The 22622-nt window shown below is 41.5% G+C and overlaps 1 protein-coding gene across 2 annotated transcripts in view; it reads left to right on the top strand.

The window, feature by feature from the left end:
- Positions 1–22622, top strand: part of LOC134349119 (protein diaphanous homolog 1-like) — a 247017-nt gene that overhangs the window by 140248 nt on the left and 84147 nt on the right. For both annotated transcript variants that reach the window (XM_063053005.1, XM_063053006.1), the window contains 6 exons: positions 168–254; positions 4342–4402; positions 6575–6714; positions 9341–9449; positions 11470–11580; positions 12259–12377. In XM_063053005.1, the coding sequence (XP_062909075.1) occupies positions 168–254; positions 4342–4402; positions 6575–6714; positions 9341–9449; positions 11470–11580; positions 12259–12377 (627 nt within the window). The remainder of the gene's footprint in view (positions 1–167; positions 255–4341; positions 4403–6574; positions 6715–9340; positions 9450–11469; positions 11581–12258; positions 12378–22622) is intronic.

Genomic DNA, 22622 nt, shown 5'->3' on the forward strand with positions numbered 1-22622 from the left:
TCTGGTTTCCTCTCGCATTCCAAGGACGTACGGGTTTGTACCCTAATTGGTTTTATGGGCAGCGTGGGGTCACAGGGTTGGAAGGGCCTATTACTGTACTGTATCTAAATAAATAAATAAAAATGATTGTGTAAACCTGTTTTTTTTTCCCCCCCACTATTAACCAGTTGGGTGCAGAGCTTTGGTGTAGAGGGACTAGCAGCACTATTGGAAATACTAAAAGGACAGCAAGATGAACAACTGGACACTTCAAGGTAAATAATTAACTTACATTGGAATAATTTCCTGCACGACTATGTTTAATAGTGTCTTTATTATTTCACCTCCCACATATGAATATAATTTTAATTTGCCATTAGATTTCTCCACTGTCATTTTCAGTCAATTGGTTTTTCCAACTGGTTGGTTTAAAAACTTCTTAATGCTGGGAACATTTAAAAATAATGCAAAAGATTTTAAAATACAGAACACAATTTTCTTCTCATGACGGTTCTTGACCTGAAGCTTTGACTGTTTATTCCCCTCCAATGATGCTTTCTGTCTTGCTGAGTTCCTCCAGCATTTTGTGTGTAGCTCTGGATTTCCAGCTTCTGCAGAGTCGCTTGTGTTGTAGAATTCCACTTTAATCTGACTTGCTACTTTGTTTAAAAAAAGTAAATAAAATGTCTGCCTTAATGGCTACTGGAGTCACCTGCAGTAGTTGGACACTAAGAATTTTCTTCAAATTAACATCTAAAGACATCAGAAAAGGGCGAGTTTGTGTCATAGTGACAAGTAGATATAGGGAAATTTCTTTGGGATCAGATTTAAGTATAATGAGCCTTTTTTTTTTGCAATGAGGTTGGAGTTTGAATTACACAGTGTTGTGAGACTACACCACAGTACACACACAGTTTTGGTCCCCTTAACTAAGAAAGAATGTCGTAACATTAGAAGCAGTCCCAAAATAGTTCGCTGGGATAAGAAGATTATCCTATCAAAGGTGGTCAATATCTAACACTCTTTGGTAGTAGAGAAGGGTCAGCACTGCTATCTTGGGAGTTTAAAGAGAGCAAACATGCCCCAAAGCTGCTGGTACACCTTCATCAATGTGTAACTGAGAGCTTACTGACCTACTACATGACAGTATGGTACACTAGCTGCAACAAGGTTGACCAGAAAGTTCTTCAGTGAGTGATCAGGACTGCACAGAACATCATTGAGATGCAACTACCAGATGTGAAAACTATTGAATACTCACAATGTCTACTGCAGGCTGGCAAAATCATGATAGACTCATCCCATCCCAGTAATCACCTAATCACCTGTTATATCTCCTACCATCCGGCAGGAGATAGAGAAACATTTCTGTGCACGGACATCCTGACCTGATTAAAAAGTAACCCCCACTCCCTATTTTCTGCAGGGAGCACTCCCTCCCTGATTCCCTTGTCCATTCGACCCTCCCCACTAATCTCCTTCCAGGTGCTTATCCACACCAGCAACGTAAGTGCTACAGCTGCCCATACACCACGTCCCTCACCTACATTCAGGGCCTCAATCAGTCCTTCCAGGTGAGGTAACACCTCACCTCTGAATCTGCCTGGGTCGCTATTGTGCCCGGTGCTCCAAAACGGCCGCCTCTTCGTTGATGAGACCTGCCATAAATTGGGGGACTGCTTCGTCAAGCACTCCTGCACCATCCACCACAAGCGGGACTTCCTGGTGAGCAAACATTTTAATTCCGATTTCCATTCCCTTTTTGACATGTTAGTCTATGGCCTCCTCTTGTGCCAAATTGGGGCCATTCTCAGGGTGGAGGAGCAACACCTTATGATCTGTCTGTTACCTTCCACCCTGATGGCATGCCCATTACTTCCCCCTGGGTCCACTCCTCCTTCCCTTTTTCCTGTTGTCCACTCTCCCATCCCATCATATTCTTTCTTCTGCATCCCTTGTCCATAAGATGAAAGAGCAGAATTAGGTCATTTGGCCTATTGAGTCTGCTCTGCCATTTCATTATGGCTGATCCAATTTTCCTCTCAGTCCCATTCCCCTCCCTTCTCCTCATCTCCCTTCATGCCCTGACCAATCAAGAATCTATCAGCATCTGTCTTAAGTACACCCAATGACTTGGCCTCCACAGCTGCCCGTGGCACAGCATTCCAAAGATTCACCACTGGTAAAATAAATTCTTCCTCATCTCTGTTCTGAGGCTGTGCCCTCTAGTCTTAGACTCTCCTACTATAGGAAGCATCCTCTCCACATCCACTCTATCAAGACCTTTCACTTATTCTTCTGAATTCTGGTGTATACTGGCCCAGAGCCATCAAATTTTCTTCATATGACAAGCCATTCTATCCTGGAATCATCTTTGTGAATCTCCTTTGAACCCTCTCTAGTTTCAAAACATCCTTTCTAACCTTTTCCACCCACCTGGTTGTACCTATCACCTTCCAGCTAACTTCTTTCCCCTCCTTACACCTTCTAATTCTTTTCCATAGATGCTGTCTGATCTGTTGAGTTCCTCCAGCATTTTGTGTGCATTGCCTTGGATTTCTAGCATCTGCAGTTTTTTTTCATGTTTGTGATAGATTCTCTCCTCTTCCCCTCACCGGGCTGTCTTGCAACTGAGCAATGCCAATTTTAGAGTTGTTGGTTTTAAGTTCAGTTCTAACTTAGATGTCACTCCAAGTAACTGATGTTATTTTAAATTTAGTAATTGCGTTTTTAGTAATTGAATTGCTGGTATGCTGTTTTGCACTGAATGCAATCTCATTGTCCTCGGCAATGACAATAAAGCTCTAACATAAACATTCCTGGAAATTTAAAATGAGAGGCAATCTTCTTGAAATATGTGATACTAATGACCATAGTAGGGTAGATATCAAGATGTTTCCAGTAGCTGGAGAATCTTGAATGAGGGGATGTAGTTTGGAGATTGGCCATTTACAACCAAGATATGTAGGAATTCCTTCTTGCAGAGTCTGGTGGATCTCTGGAATTTTCTGTCCCAGAAAGTCATGCAATCTTAGCTCCAAGTATTTGAAATGAAAGTAGTATTTTGAAAGATTGAGGGATTTTGGTGCTAGGTAGTCTGCTTCTCCTCCACTTCTTTCTTGTGTGCTGGCTATTTACTGCTGGACTGACCACTGCCATTGCCAGATCCAAGCAGGCTCAGTACATAATAGTATCTTAAAAATTGGACAAGAGACTGCAGGTACTGGAATTTGGAGCAAAGAGAAAGCAAACTGCTGGAGGAACTCAGCAGATTGAGTAGCATCTGCCGGTGGTGGGCGAGGGAGGGGAATTGTTGATTTGGGTCAACTCCTTGTAATAGGACATATAGGGTGTTTGCCAAAGGTAGTATTAAGTTGGATAAAGGTTTTTGGAGTCGAGGAAGTAAGCAAGTACAGCGGATTCCAGTTAATGGTGACACATTTTGAGCCAATTAGCCAAAGTTTCATGGAAGTAGTATTAGAAGACAAACTTCCATTTAACTGAGTAACAAATTGTGCATTTAAATGAAATGCAGAACAAATTAGAACACTACCAATACTACTACAGTACTATAAAACTATTAGTTCCTGATGGTTTTCAGTGGAGGAATTCTGGTGTACGCTGCTGTGTTTTTTTGATTGACTATAAATGAACAAAATTATTGCAGACACCTAGTGCAAATAATGGACTTCCTTCATTGCCTTCCTGCATAAAGTACAAATAAAATAGAAAATTATCACAAATCGCTGCTTTTTGAATTGGCTTTCATTGGCCCAAAAGGATAACATAACACAAGTACACGTAACTGACACTAGTTAAAACCTGTTCACTCCGTAGTGTCTAATGGCGACAGAAATGCACGCAAATTGGCGCTAGTTAGGAACTCAAACGAGAAACTCTGCAGATGCTAGAAAACAAGTAATACACACAAAATGTTGGAAGAACTCAGCAGGCAGGTCCAGTCCTGATGAAGGGTCTCGGCCTGAAATCTCGACTGTTTCCTTTTTTCCATAGATGCTGCTTGGCCTGCTGAGTTCGACCAGCATTTTGTGTGTGTTACTAGTTAGAAACTGTTAGGGAACAGTCCCCTGTCCCAGTTAGGTGGCATAATATCCCGAATAAACAAAGGGAAACTAGTCTATTTTCTCGATTAGATTTTTTTATTTGCGTTGTGCCAAATTAACGGCTACTCTGATTAACCGTTTGCCCAATTAACCAGAATCCACTATACTAGTAAATTTGCTGAATGTAGCCTCTTTCATTTTTGTTAACTGGCAGAACTTGGTCACAATTTCAAACAAAAACTCTGCACGCAATGTCATGTTAATGATACATTACTTTTGCATTGTTTTTTTATTTTAGTTTGAACTATAAAATTCAACATGAGATTATTCGGTGCCTAAAAGCCTTCATGAACAACAAGGTGAGTATTTCAATATTAATGTATATTGCATGGGAGTAAATAGTGTTGCAATGACTGAATCTGACTGTAGGTTTTTTAAGATATTGAAGTTCTTATTGTTCAGTTAGGTGTTTGCTCATCTGTGTTAGAGATTCCAAGCGTGAAATGGTATTTGTATTGATTGTCATTAACTGCTTCTCCAGAGTACTGAGTACTTTCAACTAGGTTTTAACTAGGATTTTTTTTTCTGCAGAGATTCAGGATCAGGTTTAATATTCTCTGACATATGTCATGAAATTTGTTGTTTTGCGGCAGCAGTTCAGTGCAATACATAAAGCATGCTATAAATTACAATAAGAAATGTACATAAATATATATTTACATTAATGATCTGGATGATGGGGTGGATTAGTAAGTATGCAGATGATACTAAGATAGGTGGCGTCGTGGATAATAAAGTAGGTTTTCAAAGCTTGCAGAGAGATTTGGGCCGGTTAGAAGAGTGGGCTGAAAGATGGCAGTTGGAGTTTAATGCTGATAAGTGTGAGGTGCTACATTTTGGTAGGACTAATCGAAATAGGACATACGTGGTAAATGGTAGGGCATTGAGGAATGCAGTAGAACAGAGGGATCTAGAAATAATGGTGCATAGTTCCCTGAAGGTGGAATCTCATGTGGATAGGATGGTGAAGAAAACTTTTGGTATGCTGGCCTTTATAAATCAGAGCATTGAGTACAGGAGTTGGGATGTAATGTTAAAATTGTACCAGGCATTGGTGAGGCCAAATTTGGAGTATTGTGTACAGTTCTGGTCACCGAATTATAGGAATGATGTCAACAAAATAGAGAGAGTACAGAGGAGATTTACTAGAATGCTACCTGGGTCTCAGCACCTAAGTTACAGAGAAAGGTTGAAAAAGTTAGGTCTTTATTCTTTGGAGTGTAGAAGGTTGAGGGGGGGACTTGACAGAGATATTTAAAATTATGATAGGGATAGATAGAGTTGACATAGATAGGTTTTTTCCATTGAGAGTAGGGGAGATTCAAACAGCACATGAGTTGAGAGTTAAGGGGCAAAAGTTTAGGGGTAACACGAGGCGGAGCTTCTTTACTCAGAGAGTGGTAGCTGTGTGGAACGAGCTTCCAGTAGAAGTGGTAGAGGCAGGTTCGATTTTGTCATTAAAAAAAAAAATTGGATAGGTATCTGGACAGGAAAAGAATGGAGGGTTATGGGCTGAGTGCAGGTAGATGGGACTAGGTGAGAGTAAGTGTTCAGCACGGACTAGAAGGGACGAGATAGCCTGTTTCCATGCTGTAATTGTTATATGGTTGTATGGTTAAAATAAATTAAATACATAGTGCAAAAAGAGAGCAAAAAATCGTGAGTTAGTTAATGGGCTGGTTTACTGACCATTCAGAAATCTGATGGAGGAGGGGAAAATTTGTTCCTTAAACATTGAATGCGTCTCTTCAGGCTACTGTACCTCCTTTGATAGTAGTAGTCAGACGAGGGCATGACCATCATGTAGCAGCTTTAGCTTAACTCATGTTAATCTTGGGCTTGAAGGGATTTACTAGAATGCTGTTTACATTTAAGGGCTAAACTTTAAGAAGACATGATTCGATCAAAGTTGTATTCCTTGGACTTTAGAAAGTTCAAGTGTGTTTGAAGTTTTCAGAATATTCAGGGCAGATGAAGAAAGACATCCGGCTAGTTAGGAAATCTGGGACGAGGGGTCATGGTCAAAGAAAGAACCAGATACTTCAGGAGCGAAGTGAGGAAATATTTCAAAAAATTTTGAATTCAGTTTCACTGAATCTGAGTTAATTGTTAATTTTAAATCTGAGATGGGCTATTTCATGAGCCAAGGGATAAAGGGAGCAGGTCACAAAATATTCGTGATAGTGAATGGCAAGGCAAATTTGCAAGGTTAGATAACTAAAACTTACCCCAGTTTGAACGCTGGTATATTTTGAGGTCATTGCCATTTTGCTAACGAGCTTCAAAAGTCTGGTGTATGTTCCACTGCTGCAAGTTAGATCTTGAAAGGTTTTATTGTATGGCTAATGATTTTGGAGCAGACTCTTCATTTAAAAAAGTTTTATCTATTTCTGGTGATGATTTTGCTAATATATTTTCATTTCTGATCTTCATGGGAGTGAATATAATTTTCTCTAACCTTTTAATTGCAGCATGGGATAAAAATGATGTTGGAATCGGAGGATGGAGTTCTGTTGCTGGTGAAAGCTGTTGATCCTGGTGCTCCATCCATGATGATTGATGCCGTAAAGCTGCTGTCTGCTATATGCATCTTGCAGGACCCTGACAACATGTAAGCATACACCTTAAACGCAACAATAATTGCAGCTATTGTGTGCGACGTACAGCAATGATTCACTGATCCATGGACCATTGGATGTAATTCTGTGTCATTGTGTATCTCCTTTGAACTAACACCATCAGGTTGCTGAACCTGTGTAGATAACTTCACTCACCTCAACACCGAACTGATTCCTCAGCCTTTGGACTCACTTTCATGGACTCCTCAACTCATGTTCTCAGTATTATTTATTTACCGTTTATTTTTACTTGCACAGTTTGTCGTCTTTTCTACATTGGTTGTTTGTGAGTCTTTCTAGTTTTTCATTGATTCTATTGTATTCACTTGTTCTGTGAATGCCTGCAAGAAAATATCTCAAGTTGTCTATGAAGGTTCTCAATCATCCGGTCATTGTATATCAAGCAGTAGTGAATCAAGGCTACTGAACTTGCTGTGTTGTCTGGAAGAAGTTTCACCACTCATCCAAGGGGCTTCTTCATTTATGATCCATAGTGGGTAGTTTTCTGGCTTATAAACTCTTTGTTTATAAGGGTCATTAAACATAAACTCTTGCAAGGTGGCAAGCCCTGATGGAGTACCTGGAGTGCCATCCAACTGGTGGGTGTGTTCAAGGACATTTTGTTAATGCTGCTATAAAGAAGGCAAGACAGTGGCCATCTTTCATTAGGACTTTGAGGAGATTTGGTTTGTCACCTAAGACACTCAAAAACTTCTACAGGTGTAGCGTGGAGAGTGTTCTGACAGACTGCATTACTGTCTGGTATGGAGGGGCTACTGCACAGGATCAAAAGAAGCTACAGAAAGTTGTAAAATTAACTCCATCTTGGGTACTAGCTTCCGTAGTATCCGAGACATCTTCAAGAAGTGTTGCCTCAGAAAAGCAGCATCCATAAGGAACCCCATCACCCAGGACGTGCCCTCCCTCTTCTCATTGTTATCGTCAGTAAGGAGGGATACAGAAGCCTGAAGGCACACACTCAGCAATTCAGGAACAGCTTCTCCTCCTCTGCCATCTGATTCCTAAATGGACATTGAACCCACAACACTACCTCACTTTCATTATTTCTGTTTTTGTACTATTTTTAACTTAACTATTTTTTATATATATGTATGTGTGTGTGTGTGTGTGTGTGTGTGTGTGTGTGTATGTATATATATCTTTAATTGATTTACTTTTTTTTATATATGTTATCATGTATTGCATTGCATTGCATTACTGCCACTAAGTTAACAAGTTTCATAACATTAGCCGGTGATATTAAACCTGATTCTGACTGTATATCTAGGGTGCCTAAGACTTTTGCATAGTAGTATATTTGTCAATGTGTAGCGGACGGTGAGTTTGTAAATCTGGTGGGAGAAAAGGATTTTTGAAATGGCGAGGGTGGAACGTTGCAGGAGGGTTTTGGGATAGGCGACAGAGACGGAATGCCAGGGGCCCAGCCCTAAGACACTAGGCAACATAATTTGATTCTAGACAATTGTTTTATTGGGAGTGTTGGAGTTGGCTGCTATTGTCAGCTTGGGGAGTAGTTCCCACTTCATTTAGTCGGTTGGATCTTATTTCTGCATAACATTTCATAGAGCAAAATCTTCTTCAGCAATCAAGCTTTACACTGGAGTCCCAGCCATCTTCCTTAAGTTTCTTATATTGCAGTTTAAATCCTCAATTTTTTGTTTGCATTCATGGGCCGCATGACACTGTAGCAGTTAGTGCATTGTTTTACTGTGCCAGTGATCGCTGATTGAGGTTCAATTCCCTCACTGACTTGAAATCCCTGGCCACCATTGACCACATCTACATGGAACACTGTCACAGGAAAGTAGCATCATTCATCGAGAACCTCCACCATGCTCTCATCTCACTGCTGCCATCAGGAAGAAGGTACAGGAGCTTCAGGATCTGCACCACCAGGTTCAGGAACAGTTATTATCCCTCACCCATTAGGCTCCTAAACCAGAGGGGATAAATTCATACAACTTCACTTGCCCCATCACTGAACTGTTCCCACAAACTATAGACCTGCTTTCATGGACTGTTCATCTCATGTTCTTGATATCTATTACTTACGTATTTTTTTTTTATTACTGTTTCTTTTTTTTTCTATTTCCACAGTATGTTTTTTTTTGCACATTAGTTATTTGTCCATTTCGTGGGTGCAGTTTTTTCATTGATTCTATTGTGTTTCTTGTATTTACTATGATTTGCCCAAAAGAAAATGAATTTCAGGGGAACATATGGGGACATATTTATACTTAATAGTAAATTTATTTTGAAATTTGATTTGGTGCAGGTGATGCATTTCACTGTATGTTTTAATGTACATGTGACAAAGGTAACCTTTTAATAAAACATTACACAGAATCCCGATTTAAAAGGTTATTTTTTGAAGAATAACTGCTTATAAAGTCATATGATTAGGGTGAATGTTAAAGAAACTGAGATTAAGAAGTTGTACCTAATGAATATTGGGAATTGGAAGTACAGCAGGGATTCCCAATCTCTTTTATGCCATGGAGCCTTACCATTAACTGAGGGGACCGTGGATCCCAGGTTGGGAATCCCTGGACTGGAGACTCTTCAACACTGATGTTTGTCCACCCTGTTTGTTTCTAGGCACGAGAAGGTATTGGAGGCACTGACAGAGAGAGCAGAGCAGGATGACAGTGAACGGTTCAAAGCTCTGCTGGTTGGATTGAAGGCTGAACAAACTATACCGCTGAAGGCAAGTCTTGCAAAAAGACAAATTAGATAAATGAGAAACTTGTTTTAAATTGAGTGTTTCTTTTGATGGGAGGTTGGTGTTAATTTTGTTTGTTGCAGAATATGGTAGAAATGGAGGTGATCTGAGACAGAAGATGTTTGATCTTTGTTATCTCCTGATGGCATGATTCACTATGTGCCTTTGAGCCATTTTATCCCAATCCAAACAGGGATAGTATAGTGGAATGGCATGCTTAGCGCTATTGCAGCACCAGTGATCTGGGTTCAATTTCACCACTCTCTGTAAGGAGTTTGTACTTTCACCCTGTGTCTGTGTGACTATCCTCCGGGTGCCCCAGTTTCTTCCTACAGTCCAGAAGTATATGGGTTAATAGATAAATTGTTGACATGGATGTAATTAGAGAGCACAGGTCCATGGAACTGGAAGGGCCTGTTACCGTGCTTTATCACTAAGTGAAATTGGAAATAAAATTTGAGGGAAAAATGATGAATTTGGATTGTGTGTATATTTTAATGGATTCTTTATACTCTGATTAGGTTGGACAGCATCATGTCAGCTAGCTTAATAGCACAATGACACACATCAAAGTTGCTGGTGAACGCAGCAGGCCAGGCAGCTTCTCTAGGAAGAGGTACAGTCGATGTTACAGGCCGAGACCCTTCATCAGGACTAATTGAAAGAAGAGCTAGTAAGAGATTTGAAAGTGGGAAGGGGAGGGGGAGATCCAAAATGATAGGAGAAGACAGGAGGGGGAGGGATGGAGCCAAGAACTGGACAGTTGATTGGCAAAAGGAATATGAGAGGATCATGGGATAGGAGGCCCAGGGAGAAGGAAAAGGGGGAGGGGGGGAAAACCCAGAGGATGGGCAAGGGGTATAGTCAGAGGGAGAAAAAGGAGAGTGAGAAAAAAGAATGTATATAAATAACGGATGGGGTATGAGGGGAAGGTGGGGCATTAGCAGAAGTTAGAGAAGTCAGTGTTCAGGGCAAGGTGTTGCTGCTACACCTGGAGGGTGGCCTTATCTTGGCACGAGAGGACATGTTGGAATGGGAATTAAAATGTTTGGCCACTGGGATGTTATAGAGGTAATCAATTGGATACTACTTTGTGGTGTGGACTCCACTGATTAAATAACTGAGTCTTTGGATCATTTCCTTGGTGCAATTAGGAATGGGCACTCAATGCCGGTCCTGCCTACAATGATTACTCTCCAAGAATTATCATATTATTAAACTAAAACAACAGGTTTGCCCATATTTATGTGATTTATATCTCTTCACATTGACCTTTCAACTTCTGTTCTCCCCCTGAGTTTGATGTTTGATACCATGATCTTCACGCACCTTCCCCAAGTGACCACTTTTTTGTGAGTGACCTTTGGTATAGATTGATGGAGTGAAGGATCAGCCTGAGACTAAGTGATGTGGCTTGATTGTCTTCAAAGCCTTTATTATGGTAGTTAGACCATTTAACCTGTGTATCATGGGTTTTGGAATAAATCAGAAAATGAAGTGTTTATAGAACTAAAACAACAGGAATTCTGCAGATGCTGGAAATTCAAACAACACACATAAAAGTTGCTGGTGAATGCAGCAGGCCAGGCAGCATCTCTAGGAAGAGGTGCAGTCGACGTTTCAGGCCGAGACCCTCCGTCAGGACTTGCCTTCGAAGGGTCTCGGCCTGAAACGTCGACTGCACCTCTTCCTAGAGAAGCTGCCTGGCCTGCTGCGTTCACCAGCAACTTTTATGTGTGTTGTTTATAGAACTAGCTTAATCTTAATGGAATGGTAAAAAATATGATTGTAAGTTCTTCGTTTGTCTTTCTAGGTTAATTGCAGCAATGTAATTGCAATCCTACTTTAGTGTATAGTGTATAATGTTATTTCCATTATTTTTCTTGTTTCATTGGTAAACAGATGTGCATTTTATAGTAAATTATTTTATAATAATGAGTAACTTTATCAATAAATAATGCAGTTTATTTAAAGTTGGTCTGGAATTCTTTTTCTCCTTGTCTAGGTGGCTTGCATGCAGTTCGTTAATGCCCTCATAATTCCGGCTGACGAACTTGACTTCAGAATTCACCTACGGAGTGAGTTCATGCGCCTGGGTCTCAATCAGATCTTACCGGTGAGTGTTTCCTTCTCGAGTGTTTCATTTCCTCAATGTAAGCACAATTGAGCAGCAATTAAAGGAAAATATATATTTTTAAAAAAAGATTGGTCACCTTGTAAAGCTTTGGAGACATTTAGCAAGTTGATAAAATGCCAAGTCAATGAGAGAGATTTTAACACGGAAATTTTGGCTCAGAAGGCAATATCAAGATGGCAGTCAGAAATCCCAAAGAGTTTGTGGGGCTGCCTCTTGGGAGGTCGTAATGCTAGAATAGCTTGCAGAGATCTAGCGCGTTGAGCCCAAATCAGGAATTGACTACCTTGATTAGAGTTTTAAGTTGGTGTTTGGGGAAATTGGGATCCAATGTATAAACGTTTGTAAGTCAGTGAGTGCAGATTGATGGGAAAATGAGTATACAGGATCAACAAGGACAATAAACTTTATGAGCAGATGTTGGGGGTCAGCAAATGATGGGTTAGAAGTTGCCAATATTCAGTGGTAAGTGAAGTTCACTGACATGCATGAAGTTTCATTTCTGCGGCTAAAAACCAATGAAGCAACATGTCTGGAGCATTCATTTTACAGATCTCTCATTTTCCTTAAGTTCTCACATCCTGGCCTTCTGGAATGCACAATGTTCAAAATTCAAAGCAGTTAGCTGCATATAAAAAGCTCGCCATAATCTTTCTTTAGGAACTGAGGAAAATTGAAAACGAGGAACTTTATGTGCAGCTGAGTGTTTTTGATGAACACGCGGAGGAAGATTCCGATGATCTGAAGAACCGTCTGGATGACATTCGAACAGAAATGGAATATCCTTTTCAAGGGTTGCTTGATAAAGCTGCTGACTGAGTGCCTTTCTACAGACTGAGTTTCTTATATGGTTCACACTCCTCCCATATCAGATTCCTCCTTCTCTAGCCCTTCATCTTTTCCACCTATCACCTCCCAGCTTCTCACCATCTTGCCTTCCCCACCCACCTGTCTTCACCTGTCACCTTATTCTGTCTTCTTTCCCCTTCCTTTCCAGTCCCAATGAAGGGTCTCACTCTGATATGTCAATTGTTTATTCCTTTCCATAGTTGCTGCCTGACCTGCTGAATTCTTCCAGCATTTTGTGTGTGTTCTGCTGGATTTGTAGCTTCTGCAGAATCTCTTGTGTGTTTTTGACTGAGTGCCTGTTTGACCACATTGGCAGTGCATGCTTGCAATTCCGCAGAACAACTGTAATGTTGGCAATAGACAAGATTGAGCTTTCATTTTTGCACATAATAAATAGTAAAAATTTGCCAGGACTTTGTATGCAGTGCTCAGGCTTGGCTGCTATATAGATTTTTGTTTTAAAGAAATCCACTGAACTTGGAATGCCAGTTTCCCAGAAATTGTTGGAAAAAAAATCAGTTTCTCACACTTCAAACTCACTCAGTTTTTCCATTGTACTCCTGATTCATTTTCACTTTCTTATCTCTTGTAAGATTTCTTCTCAGTGCTTCTCTTGATGCCTTTGAAATTATCTCAGGAGCTTGAATCCATCTTTTTTGTCGAACTTTTTACCACTGTTTGAATATGGGTTCTAGTGACATAAAAATCAACCCTTGAACTCTTTGGGATGTTTTTTTTGCTATCCTCTGAAATAGCTTTGGCAGATTAGGTGAAAGAATCCGTGGAGATTCTATGCAGTGTACTCAGTGCAAAAAGGTACTATGGAGAGAAGAAATCACATTAAGGATTCATGTTGTCGTCTGTGTGCGGAGCCACATGAGATGAATGTGGTCTTAAAGGAATAGTTTTTATCTGTACTTACTATGGAGAAGGTCAGAGATGCCAAGGAATTCAAGGCAGACAACAATGAGGTCTTGAGACATATCTTCATTACACAAGATTTGCTGGTGGTCGTAATGTTCATAAAAATGGGTAATTCCCCAGGTGTATCTCAGGACATTATACGAAGCCAGAGAACAAACTGCAGAAGTATTTGTATTATTGTTAATCACTGCCAAGTGGTTGGTTATATTTAAGGCAGAGATTGATGGGTTCTTGATTAATCAGAACACGAAGGGTTACAAGGAGAAGGCAGGAGATTGTGGTTGAGAAGGAAATGGATCAGCCATGATGAAATGGCAGAGCAGACTTGATGGACCAAATAGCCTAATTCTGCTCATATGGTCTTATGGCTAAGGTCCCAGAAGACTGGAGAGTGGCTAATGTCATGGCTTTATTGAGGAAGGGCTGCAAGAACAAGCCAGTGAGCATTTATGCTGGGAAAGTTACTGGAGGGGATTCTGGGAAAAAGGATAAACTTGTAAAATTGTGTGCAGTTCAAATAGAATAGCTGTTGTGCACAATATGTACTAATCAGCTGTTAATAGTTAAATTAATGTTTTTGTTTAGTTTACTCTCAGGTTGCAGGAGCAACACCTCATATTCCATCTGGGTATCCTCCAACCTGATGCCATGCACATCCACTTCTCCAGCTTTTGGTAAAATCAAATACCAATGACATTGGTAGGAAAAGGAAAGAGGTCCTGAAAACAGACTACAGGGAGTTAGGAAGGAAGTTGAGAAGCAGGATCGCAAAGGTAGTAATCTTGGAATTACTGTCTGTGCCACATGACAGTGAGTATAGGAATAGAATGAGGTGGAGGATAAATGCATGGCTGAGGGATTGGAGCAGGGGGTAGGGATTCCAATTTCTGGATCATTGGGACCTCTTTTGGGGCAGGTGTGACCTATACAAAAAGAATGGGTTGCACTTGAATCCCAGGGGGACCAATATCCTGGCGGGGAGGTTTGCTAAGGCTACTGGGAAGAGTTTAAACTAGAATTGTTGGGGGGTGGGAACCGAACTGAAGAGGCAGTTGCCTCACAAATAGAGAAAGCTTGGAGACTGTGTGTGAGGGAGCATAGGCATGTGATAGAGAAGGGACAGTATTGCGAACAAAGCGAATGAGCTTAGAGCGTGTATAAGCACTTGGAGTTATGATGTGGTGGCTGTTACAGAGATTTGGATGGCTCAGGGACAGAAATGGTTACTTCAAGTGCCAGGTTTTAGATGTTTCAGAAAGGACAGGGAGGGAGGCAAAAGAGGTGGGGGGCATGGCACTGTTGATCAGAGATAGTGTCATGGCTGCAGAAAAGGTGGATGCCTTCGAGGGATTGTCTACAGTGTCTCTGTGGGTGAAGGTTAGGAACAGGAAGGGGTCAATAACCCTACTGGGTGTTTTTTACTGGCCACCCAATAGTAACGGGGATATTGAGGAGCAGATAGGGAAACAGATCCTAGAAAGGTGTAATAATAAGAGTTGTCATGGTGGGAGATTTTAATTTCCCAAATATTGATTGGCATCTCCCTAGAGCAAGGAGTTTAGATGGGGTGGAGTTTGTTAGGTGTGTTCAGGAAGGTTTCTTGACACAATATATAGATAAGCCTACAAGAGGAGAGACAGTACTTGATTTGGTAATGGAACCTGGTGAGGTGTCAGATCGCTAAGTGGGAGAGCATTTTGGAGATGGTGATCATAATTCTATCTCCTTTACAATAGCATTGGAGAGAGATGAGAACAGATAAGTTAGAAAAGTGTTTAATTGGAGTGAGGGGAATTATGAGGCTATCAAGCAGGAACTTGGAAACTTAAATTGGGAACATATGTTCTCAGGGAAAGGTATGGAAGAAATGTGGCAAATGTGCAGGAGATATTTGTGTGGAGTTCTGCATAGATACGTTCCAATGAGACAGGGAAGTTATGGTAGGGTATAGGAACCATCGTGTACAAAGGCTGTAGTAAATCTAGTCAAGAAGAAAAGAAAAGCTTATGAAAGGTTCAGAGAACTAGGTAATGTTAGGGATCTAGAAGATTATAATGGTAACAGGAAGGAGCTTAAGAAGGAAATTAGGAGAGCCAGAAGGGGCCATGAGAAGTCCTTGACGGGCAGGATTAAGGAAAACTCCAAGGAATTCTACAAGTACATGAAGAGTAAGAGGATAAAACGTGAAAGAATAGGACCTATAGAGTGTGACAGTGGGAAGGTGTGTATGGAACCGGAGGAAGTAGCAGAGGTACTTAATGAATACTTCAGTATTTGGTTATGGTTAGGGTTTGGAAAAGGATCTTGGTGATTGTAGTGATGATTTGCAGGGGACTGAAAAGCTTGAGCATGTAGATATTAAGAGGATGTGCTGGAGCTTTTGGAAAACATCAAGTTGGATAAGCCGCCAGGACTGGATGAGATGTACCCCAGGCTATTGTGGGAGGCGAGGGAGGAGATTGCTGAGCCTCTGGCAATGATCTTTACATCATCAATGGGGACGGGAGAGGTTCCGGAGGATTGGAGGGTTGAGGATGTTGTTCCCTTATTCAAGAAAGGGAGTAGAGATAGTGCAGGAAATTATAGACCAGTGAGTCTTACTTGAGTGGTTGGTAAGTTGATGGAGAAGATCCTGAGAGGCAGGATTTATGAACATTTGGAGAGGCATAATATGATTAGGAATAGTCAGCTTGGCTTTGTCAAAGGCAGGTTGTGCCTTATGAGCCTGTTTGAATTTTGTGAGGATGTGACTAAACATATTGATGAAGGCAGAGCTGTAGATGTAGTGTATATGGATTTCAGCAAGGTATTTAATAAAGTACCCCATGCAAGGCTTATTGAGAAAGTAACGAGGCATGGGATCCAAGGAGACATTGCTTTGTGGATCCAGAACTGGCTTGCCCACAGAAGGCAGAGAGTGGTTGTAGACAGGTCATATTCTGCATGGAGTTCAGTGACCAGTGCTGTGCCTCAGGGATCTGTTCTGGGACCCTTACTCTTTGTGATTTTTATAAATGACCTGGATGAGGAAGTGGAGGGATGGGTTAGTAAGTTTGCTGAAGAGACAAAGGTTGGGGGTGTTGTGGATAGTGTGGAGGGCTGTCAGAGGTTACAGCAGGACATTGATAGGATGCAAAACTGGGCTGAGAAGTGGCAAATGGAGTTCAACTCAGATAAATGTGAAGTGTTTCATTTTGGTAGGACAAATCTGATGGCAGAATATAGTGTTAATGGTAAGACTCTTGGCAGTGTGGAGGATCAGAGGGATCTTGGGGTCCGAGGCCATAGGATGCTGAAAGTAGCTGTGCAGGCTGATTCTGTGGTTAAGAAGGCATACTGTGTATTGGCCTTCATCAATCATGGAATTGTATTTTGGAGCCGAGAGGTAATGTTGCATCTCTATAGGACCCTGGTCAGACCCCACTTGGAGTACTGTGCTCGGTTCTGATCGCCTCACTACAGGAAGGACATGGAAACCATAGAAAGGGTGCAGATGAGATTTACAAGGATGTTGCCTGGATTGAGGAGTATGCCTTATGAAAACAGGTTGAGTGAACTCGGCCTTTTCTCTTTGGAGCGACGGAGGATGAGAGGTGACTTGACAGAGGTGTATAAGATCATGAGAGGCATTGATCATGTGGATAGTCAGAGGCTTTTTCCTAGGGCTGAAATGGCTGCCATGAGAGGTCACAGGTTTAAGGTGCTGAGCAGTAGGTACAGAGGAGATGTCAGGGGTAAGTTTTTTACGCAGAGAGTGGTGAGTGCGTGGAATGGACTGCCGGCAACTGTGGTGGAGGCGGATATGATAGGGTCTTTTTAAAGACTTTTGGTTAAGTACACGGAGCTTAGAGAGATAGTGGGCTATGGATAAGCCTAGTAATTTCTAAGGTAGGGACATGTTCGGCACAACTTTGTGGGCGAAAGGGCCTGTATTGTGCTGTAGGTTTTCTATGTTTCTATCTCTTCCATCTCCCTTCTGTTCCATTCTCCAATCTGACTCCTATCTTACCTCTTCTGCTCACCTGCCTATCTCCTCCCTCTGGTGCCCCTCCTCCTTCCCTTTCTCCCATCGTTCAAAGTTCAAAGTACATTTATTATCAAAGCAGGTATACAGAATACAACTCTGAGATCCCTCCTCCTGCAGGCAGCAACAAATCAAAGAAACACCATGGAACCTGTTCAAAGAAAATATCAAACATTCAATGCGCACAAAAGAACAAGTTGCACAAACGACAAAAAGTAAGTGAAGTGAACAACATGTGGAATATCAAACATCAAACCAGTCCATGGATATTTAGTTCAGTTCAGTGCCACGATGTTAGCTAACTACAAACTGCAGAGCCAGTCTTCACTGAAGCACCCCAATCAAACTGCTCAAAAGCAGAAAAAAATAAATATCACCAGAATCCAGAAACATGAACCTCAAAGTCCCCTAAAACGAATCCACAGCCACGAGCCTGTCAGTCAATCCTTGCAACTTGGAACTCAAGACTCCTGCACTTTCCTCCTATAGCAGCTTGCTGGAGGGGGAGGAAGACTGGTCAAACGCAGGCAGATGCTGCCAAATTCCCGCTTGCACTTCACTCTCGCCTCCATCAACTTCAATCTTGCTTGACGCCTCAATCAGGGATAAACAATGGAGCTGATCGTGGGTTCATGCCCCGCTTCTAGGCCGTACGCTTTGCTTCCAACCTCACTGATCTCCCTCAGAAAGATCAAAGTGCCAGATCACTCTATTGATCCAAAAATGCACCGTCCGAATGTAAATCACAGGTTCCAATTGCACACAGATTAGTAGTAGAATCGTATTTGAAAGAAGGAATAAAAGAAGTAGTTACGTGAACAGCCTGCAGGACGTTGCCGTTGGTCATGTTGTTCACTGATGCCATCTTGAAGGAAGTCCACTGTCCTCTCCTATCAGATTCCTCCTTTAACCCTTTACCTCTTCCACCTGCCAACTCACAGCTTCTCAGTTCAACCCCCTCCCGAACCCACCTATCTTCTCCTCACCTGACTTCACCTAATACCTGCCAGCTTGTATTCCTTCCCTTCCTCACCTTCTACTGGCTTCTTCCCCCTTCCTTTCCAGTTCTAATGAAAGGTCTCAGCCCAAAACGCCAACTCTTTATACCTCTCCATAGACCTCCTGACCTGCATTTCTTCAGCATTTTATGTGGGTTGCTCTGGATTTCTATTTGCAGAATCTCTTGTGCTCAGTTAATTTACTGATGCCCTGGTTGAGTGTTGAGTTGCAACTGATTGCAGTTCCAGGTGTATACCAGATGAGGACAGCAGAGCTCCACTTTAAATAAAACAGCCTGCTGCTTTCGTGATTTAGTGATAGAAACATCTGTTTCACATCTTCTTTTGCCATTTGGAGCCATGTTGCGGTAAGAAAAGATCTGGAAATCATAAACACAGCGGCGCCTGCACAAAATGGATACTTGTCTCTTTCCATGTAATTCCTTGCTCTCCAGCTTTAGCAGAAACACAGAACTCTAAACTCTCAGCTACATCTCAAGCTGAATAAATTTGTTCCAGATTTCTATATAAGGGTGCAATGAAAATTAAACAATAGAAATTTGTATAATTGGCAAATTTATTTTGCATAAATTAATTGATAAAATTGGGTCTGATTTACATTTTTTTTTCTGAAAATTCCACTCCAGTTAACATTTTATACGTGTACTTTCTGAAAGTTTAATCCTCACTGCTGTTCTCCAACAAAGACATCATCTCTCAGTTACAAATGAAATTAGTTTCAGAGGGTTTAAGTCAGTGTGGTAAGGCTACAGCAGCACAGCAGGAGCGTTACTGGATCAACAGCTCAGACACCAGAATAACTGTGTGTCTGACTAGAGGTTGAAGAAGACCTCTTCGGTCTTGGGGTTAGAAGACTGTATGTGCATGGGTGGGAATGAGGAACACTAACACAAGTAAGAAAATGAAGAACATTTTGTGATAGAACATAGAACAGTACAGCCCAGGAACAGGCTCTTCGACCCACAATGTTGCGCTGAACCAATTAAATTAGTAGTCAAATGGCCAACTAAACTAATCCCTTCAGCCTACCTTATCCTCATCCATATCCTTCCATTACCCTCACATTCGTGTGCCTATCTAAACATTTCTTAAAAATCCCTGATGTATTTGCCTCTACCACCACCACAGGCAGCACATTCCAGGCACTCACCACTCAGTGTAAAAAAAACACTTGCCCCTCGCATCTCCTTTCAACTCATCTAAGTGCCTGCCCCCCTCATATTAGTAGGCATATGATAGGGCAGAATTGCAATCAGTGGGATGAGCTGATGTGTAACATGAGTACAAAGTCAAAAAGAGTGAAGAATACAGGACTGAAGCTGTTAATTTGAATGCAGGCAATACATGGAATAAGGTCGATCTTGTAGCGCAGTTAGAGATTGGCAGGCATGATGTAATGGGCGTCACTGAGAGTTGGCTGAAAGAAGATCATTCTTGGGAACTTAATAACCAAGGATACACCTTGCGTTGAAAGGACAGGCAGGTAGGCATAGGGAGTGGGGTGGCTCTGTTGGTTAAAAAATAAAATCAAATTCTTAGGAAGAGGTGACACAGGATTGAAAAATGTAGGATTCTTGTGGGTAAAGTTAAGAAACTGCAAGGGTAAAGGCCTTGATGGGAGTAATGTATAGGCTCACGAACAGTGGCCTGGATGTGGGATTTGAATTCCAGTGGGGAAAGTGAAAAGGCATGTTCGGGCATGGTGGATTTCAATATGTAGGTCGATGGGAAAATCAAGTTAGTCCTGGATCCTAAGAGAGGGAATTTGCAGAATGCCTGCGAGAAAGCTTGTGGTTGAGCCCACTAGGGGATAAACAATTCTGGATTGGGTGTTGTTCAATGATTTGATTAGGGAGCTTAAGAGAAAGGAACCCTTAGGAGCCAGTGATCAAATATAGTTTGAGAGGGAGAAAATAGTCAGATCTCTCAGTATTACAGTGGAGTAAAGGGAGTTAGAGGCACGAGAGAGAAGATGGCCAAATTTGATTGGAAGGAGACACTAGCAGAGATGATGGCAGAGAGCAATGACTGGAGTTTCTGGGGGCAATTCAGAAAGGGGAAGCAGAAATACGTTCCAAAGATGAAGTAGTGTTCTGAAAGGAGGATGAGGTAACCACGGGTGACTCGGGAAGTCAAAGACAGTATAAAGCAAGAGTGGGCATATAATATAGCAAAAATTAGTGGGAAGCTAAGAGGATTGGGAAGCATTTAAAAACCAAGTGAAGGCAACTAAAGATACCATGAGGAAAGAGAAGATGGATTATGAAGGTAAGCTAGCTGAAAATATCAAAGAGGATGCAAATATTTTTTCAGATTTATAAAGAGTAAAAAAGGCGAGAGTGGATATTAGACCACTGGAAGATGATGCTGGAGAGACAGCATTGAAGACAAAAAAAAAATGGCAGGCAGGTGAACTTAAGTATTTTTCATCATTCTTCACTATGGAAGACGCAATATGCCAGAAGTTCGAATATCAGTGGGCAGAAGCGGGTGTAGTTGCTGTTAATTAGGAGAAGGTGCTTGGAAAGCTGAAAGGTCTGAAGGTAGATAAGTCAGCTGGACCAGATAGACTATACCGTAGGGTCTGAAAGAAGTACCTGAAGAGATTGTGAAGGCATTAGCAATGATCTTTCAGGAATCACTACATTCTGGCATGGTTCCCTAGGACTGGAAAATAGCAAATGTCACTCCACTCTTTAAAAAGGGAGAGAGGCAGAAGAAAGGAAATTATAGGCTAGTTAGTCTGACTTCAGTGGTTAGGAAGATGTTGGAGTCCATTATTCAGGATGAGGTTTCGGGGAACTTGGAAGCACATGATAAAGTATTTCCTTCAGAGGAAATCTTGCCTGACAAATCTGTTGGAATTCTTTGAGGAAATAACAGGCAGGATAGACAAAGGAGAGTCAGTCAGTGGTTGTTGTTTACTTGGATTTTCAGAAGAGCTGTGACAAGGTGCCACACATGGAGCTGCTTAACAAGATAAGAGTCCATGATATTATAGGGAAGATTGTGTGATTGGCAAGAAGCAAAGAGTCGGAATAAAAAGGGCCTATTTTGGTTGCCTGTCAATGACCAGTGATGCTCCTCAGAGGTCACTTTTTTCACTTTATATGTCTACTATTTGGATGATGGAATTGATGGTTTTGAGACCAAGTTTGCAGACAATACAATGATAGGTGGAGGGGCAGGTTGTGTTGAGGAAGTCTGTAGAAGGACTTGGACGGATTGGGAGAAGGGGCAAAGAAGTGGAAGATGGAATATAGTGTAGAGAAATGTATGGTCCTGCATTTGTGTAGAAGTAGTAAAGGTGTAGGCTATTTTCTGAATGGGGAGAACATTCAAAAATGAAAGGTGCAAAGGGACTTGGGAGTTAACTTACAGGTTGAATCGGTGGTAAGGAAGTCAAATGTAACTGGCATTTGTTTCAAGAGAACTAGAATAAAAGAGCAAGGATGTGATACTGAGGCTTTACAAGGCAATGGTCAGACCACACTTGGAGTATTGTGAATAGTTTTGGGCCTCTTATCTAAGAAAAAATATGCTGATATTGGTTCATGAGAATGATCTCAGGAATGAAAGGGTTAACATATGAAGAGCATTTGATGGCTGTGGGCTTGTACTCTCAGGAGTTCAGAAAAATGGGGAGAGATCTCTTTGAAACCTATTGAATATTAAAAGGCCTAGGTAGTGTGGATGGGAGAGGATGCTTTTTGTAGTAGGTGAGTGTAAGACCAGAAGGCACAGCCTGAGAATAGAGGAACGGTTATTTAAAACAGAGTTGAGAAGGAATTTCTTTAGCTAAAGGGTGGTGAATCTGGATTTCATTGCCATGGCTGGCTGTGGAGACAAAGTCATTGAGTATATTTAAAACAAAGGTTGATAGGTTCTTAGTCAGAAGGTCAAAGCTTATGGGAAGAAGGCAGGAGAATGGGGTTGAGAGGGAATCATGCAGTAGGCTTGAAGGGCCAAATGGCCTAATTCTGCTCCTGTGTGTTATGGTCATGGTTTAATTAGACATTTCAACCCTGGAAAAAAGAAACTGCCCATCTTTTCTATCTGTGTCTCTCAATATTATAAACCTCTGTCAGATCTCCCATCAGCTTCCGCTGCACCAGAGAAAGCAACACAAGTTTGCCCAACGCAAACATGAGGAAATCTGTAGATGCTGGAAATTCAAGCAACACACACAAAATGCTGGTGGAACACAG

The sequence above is a fragment of the Mobula hypostoma genome, chromosome 7 (assembly GCF_963921235.1).
Source record: "Mobula hypostoma chromosome 7, sMobHyp1.1, whole genome shotgun sequence".
Lineage (NCBI taxonomy): Eukaryota > Metazoa > Chordata > Chondrichthyes > Myliobatiformes > Myliobatidae > Mobula > Mobula hypostoma.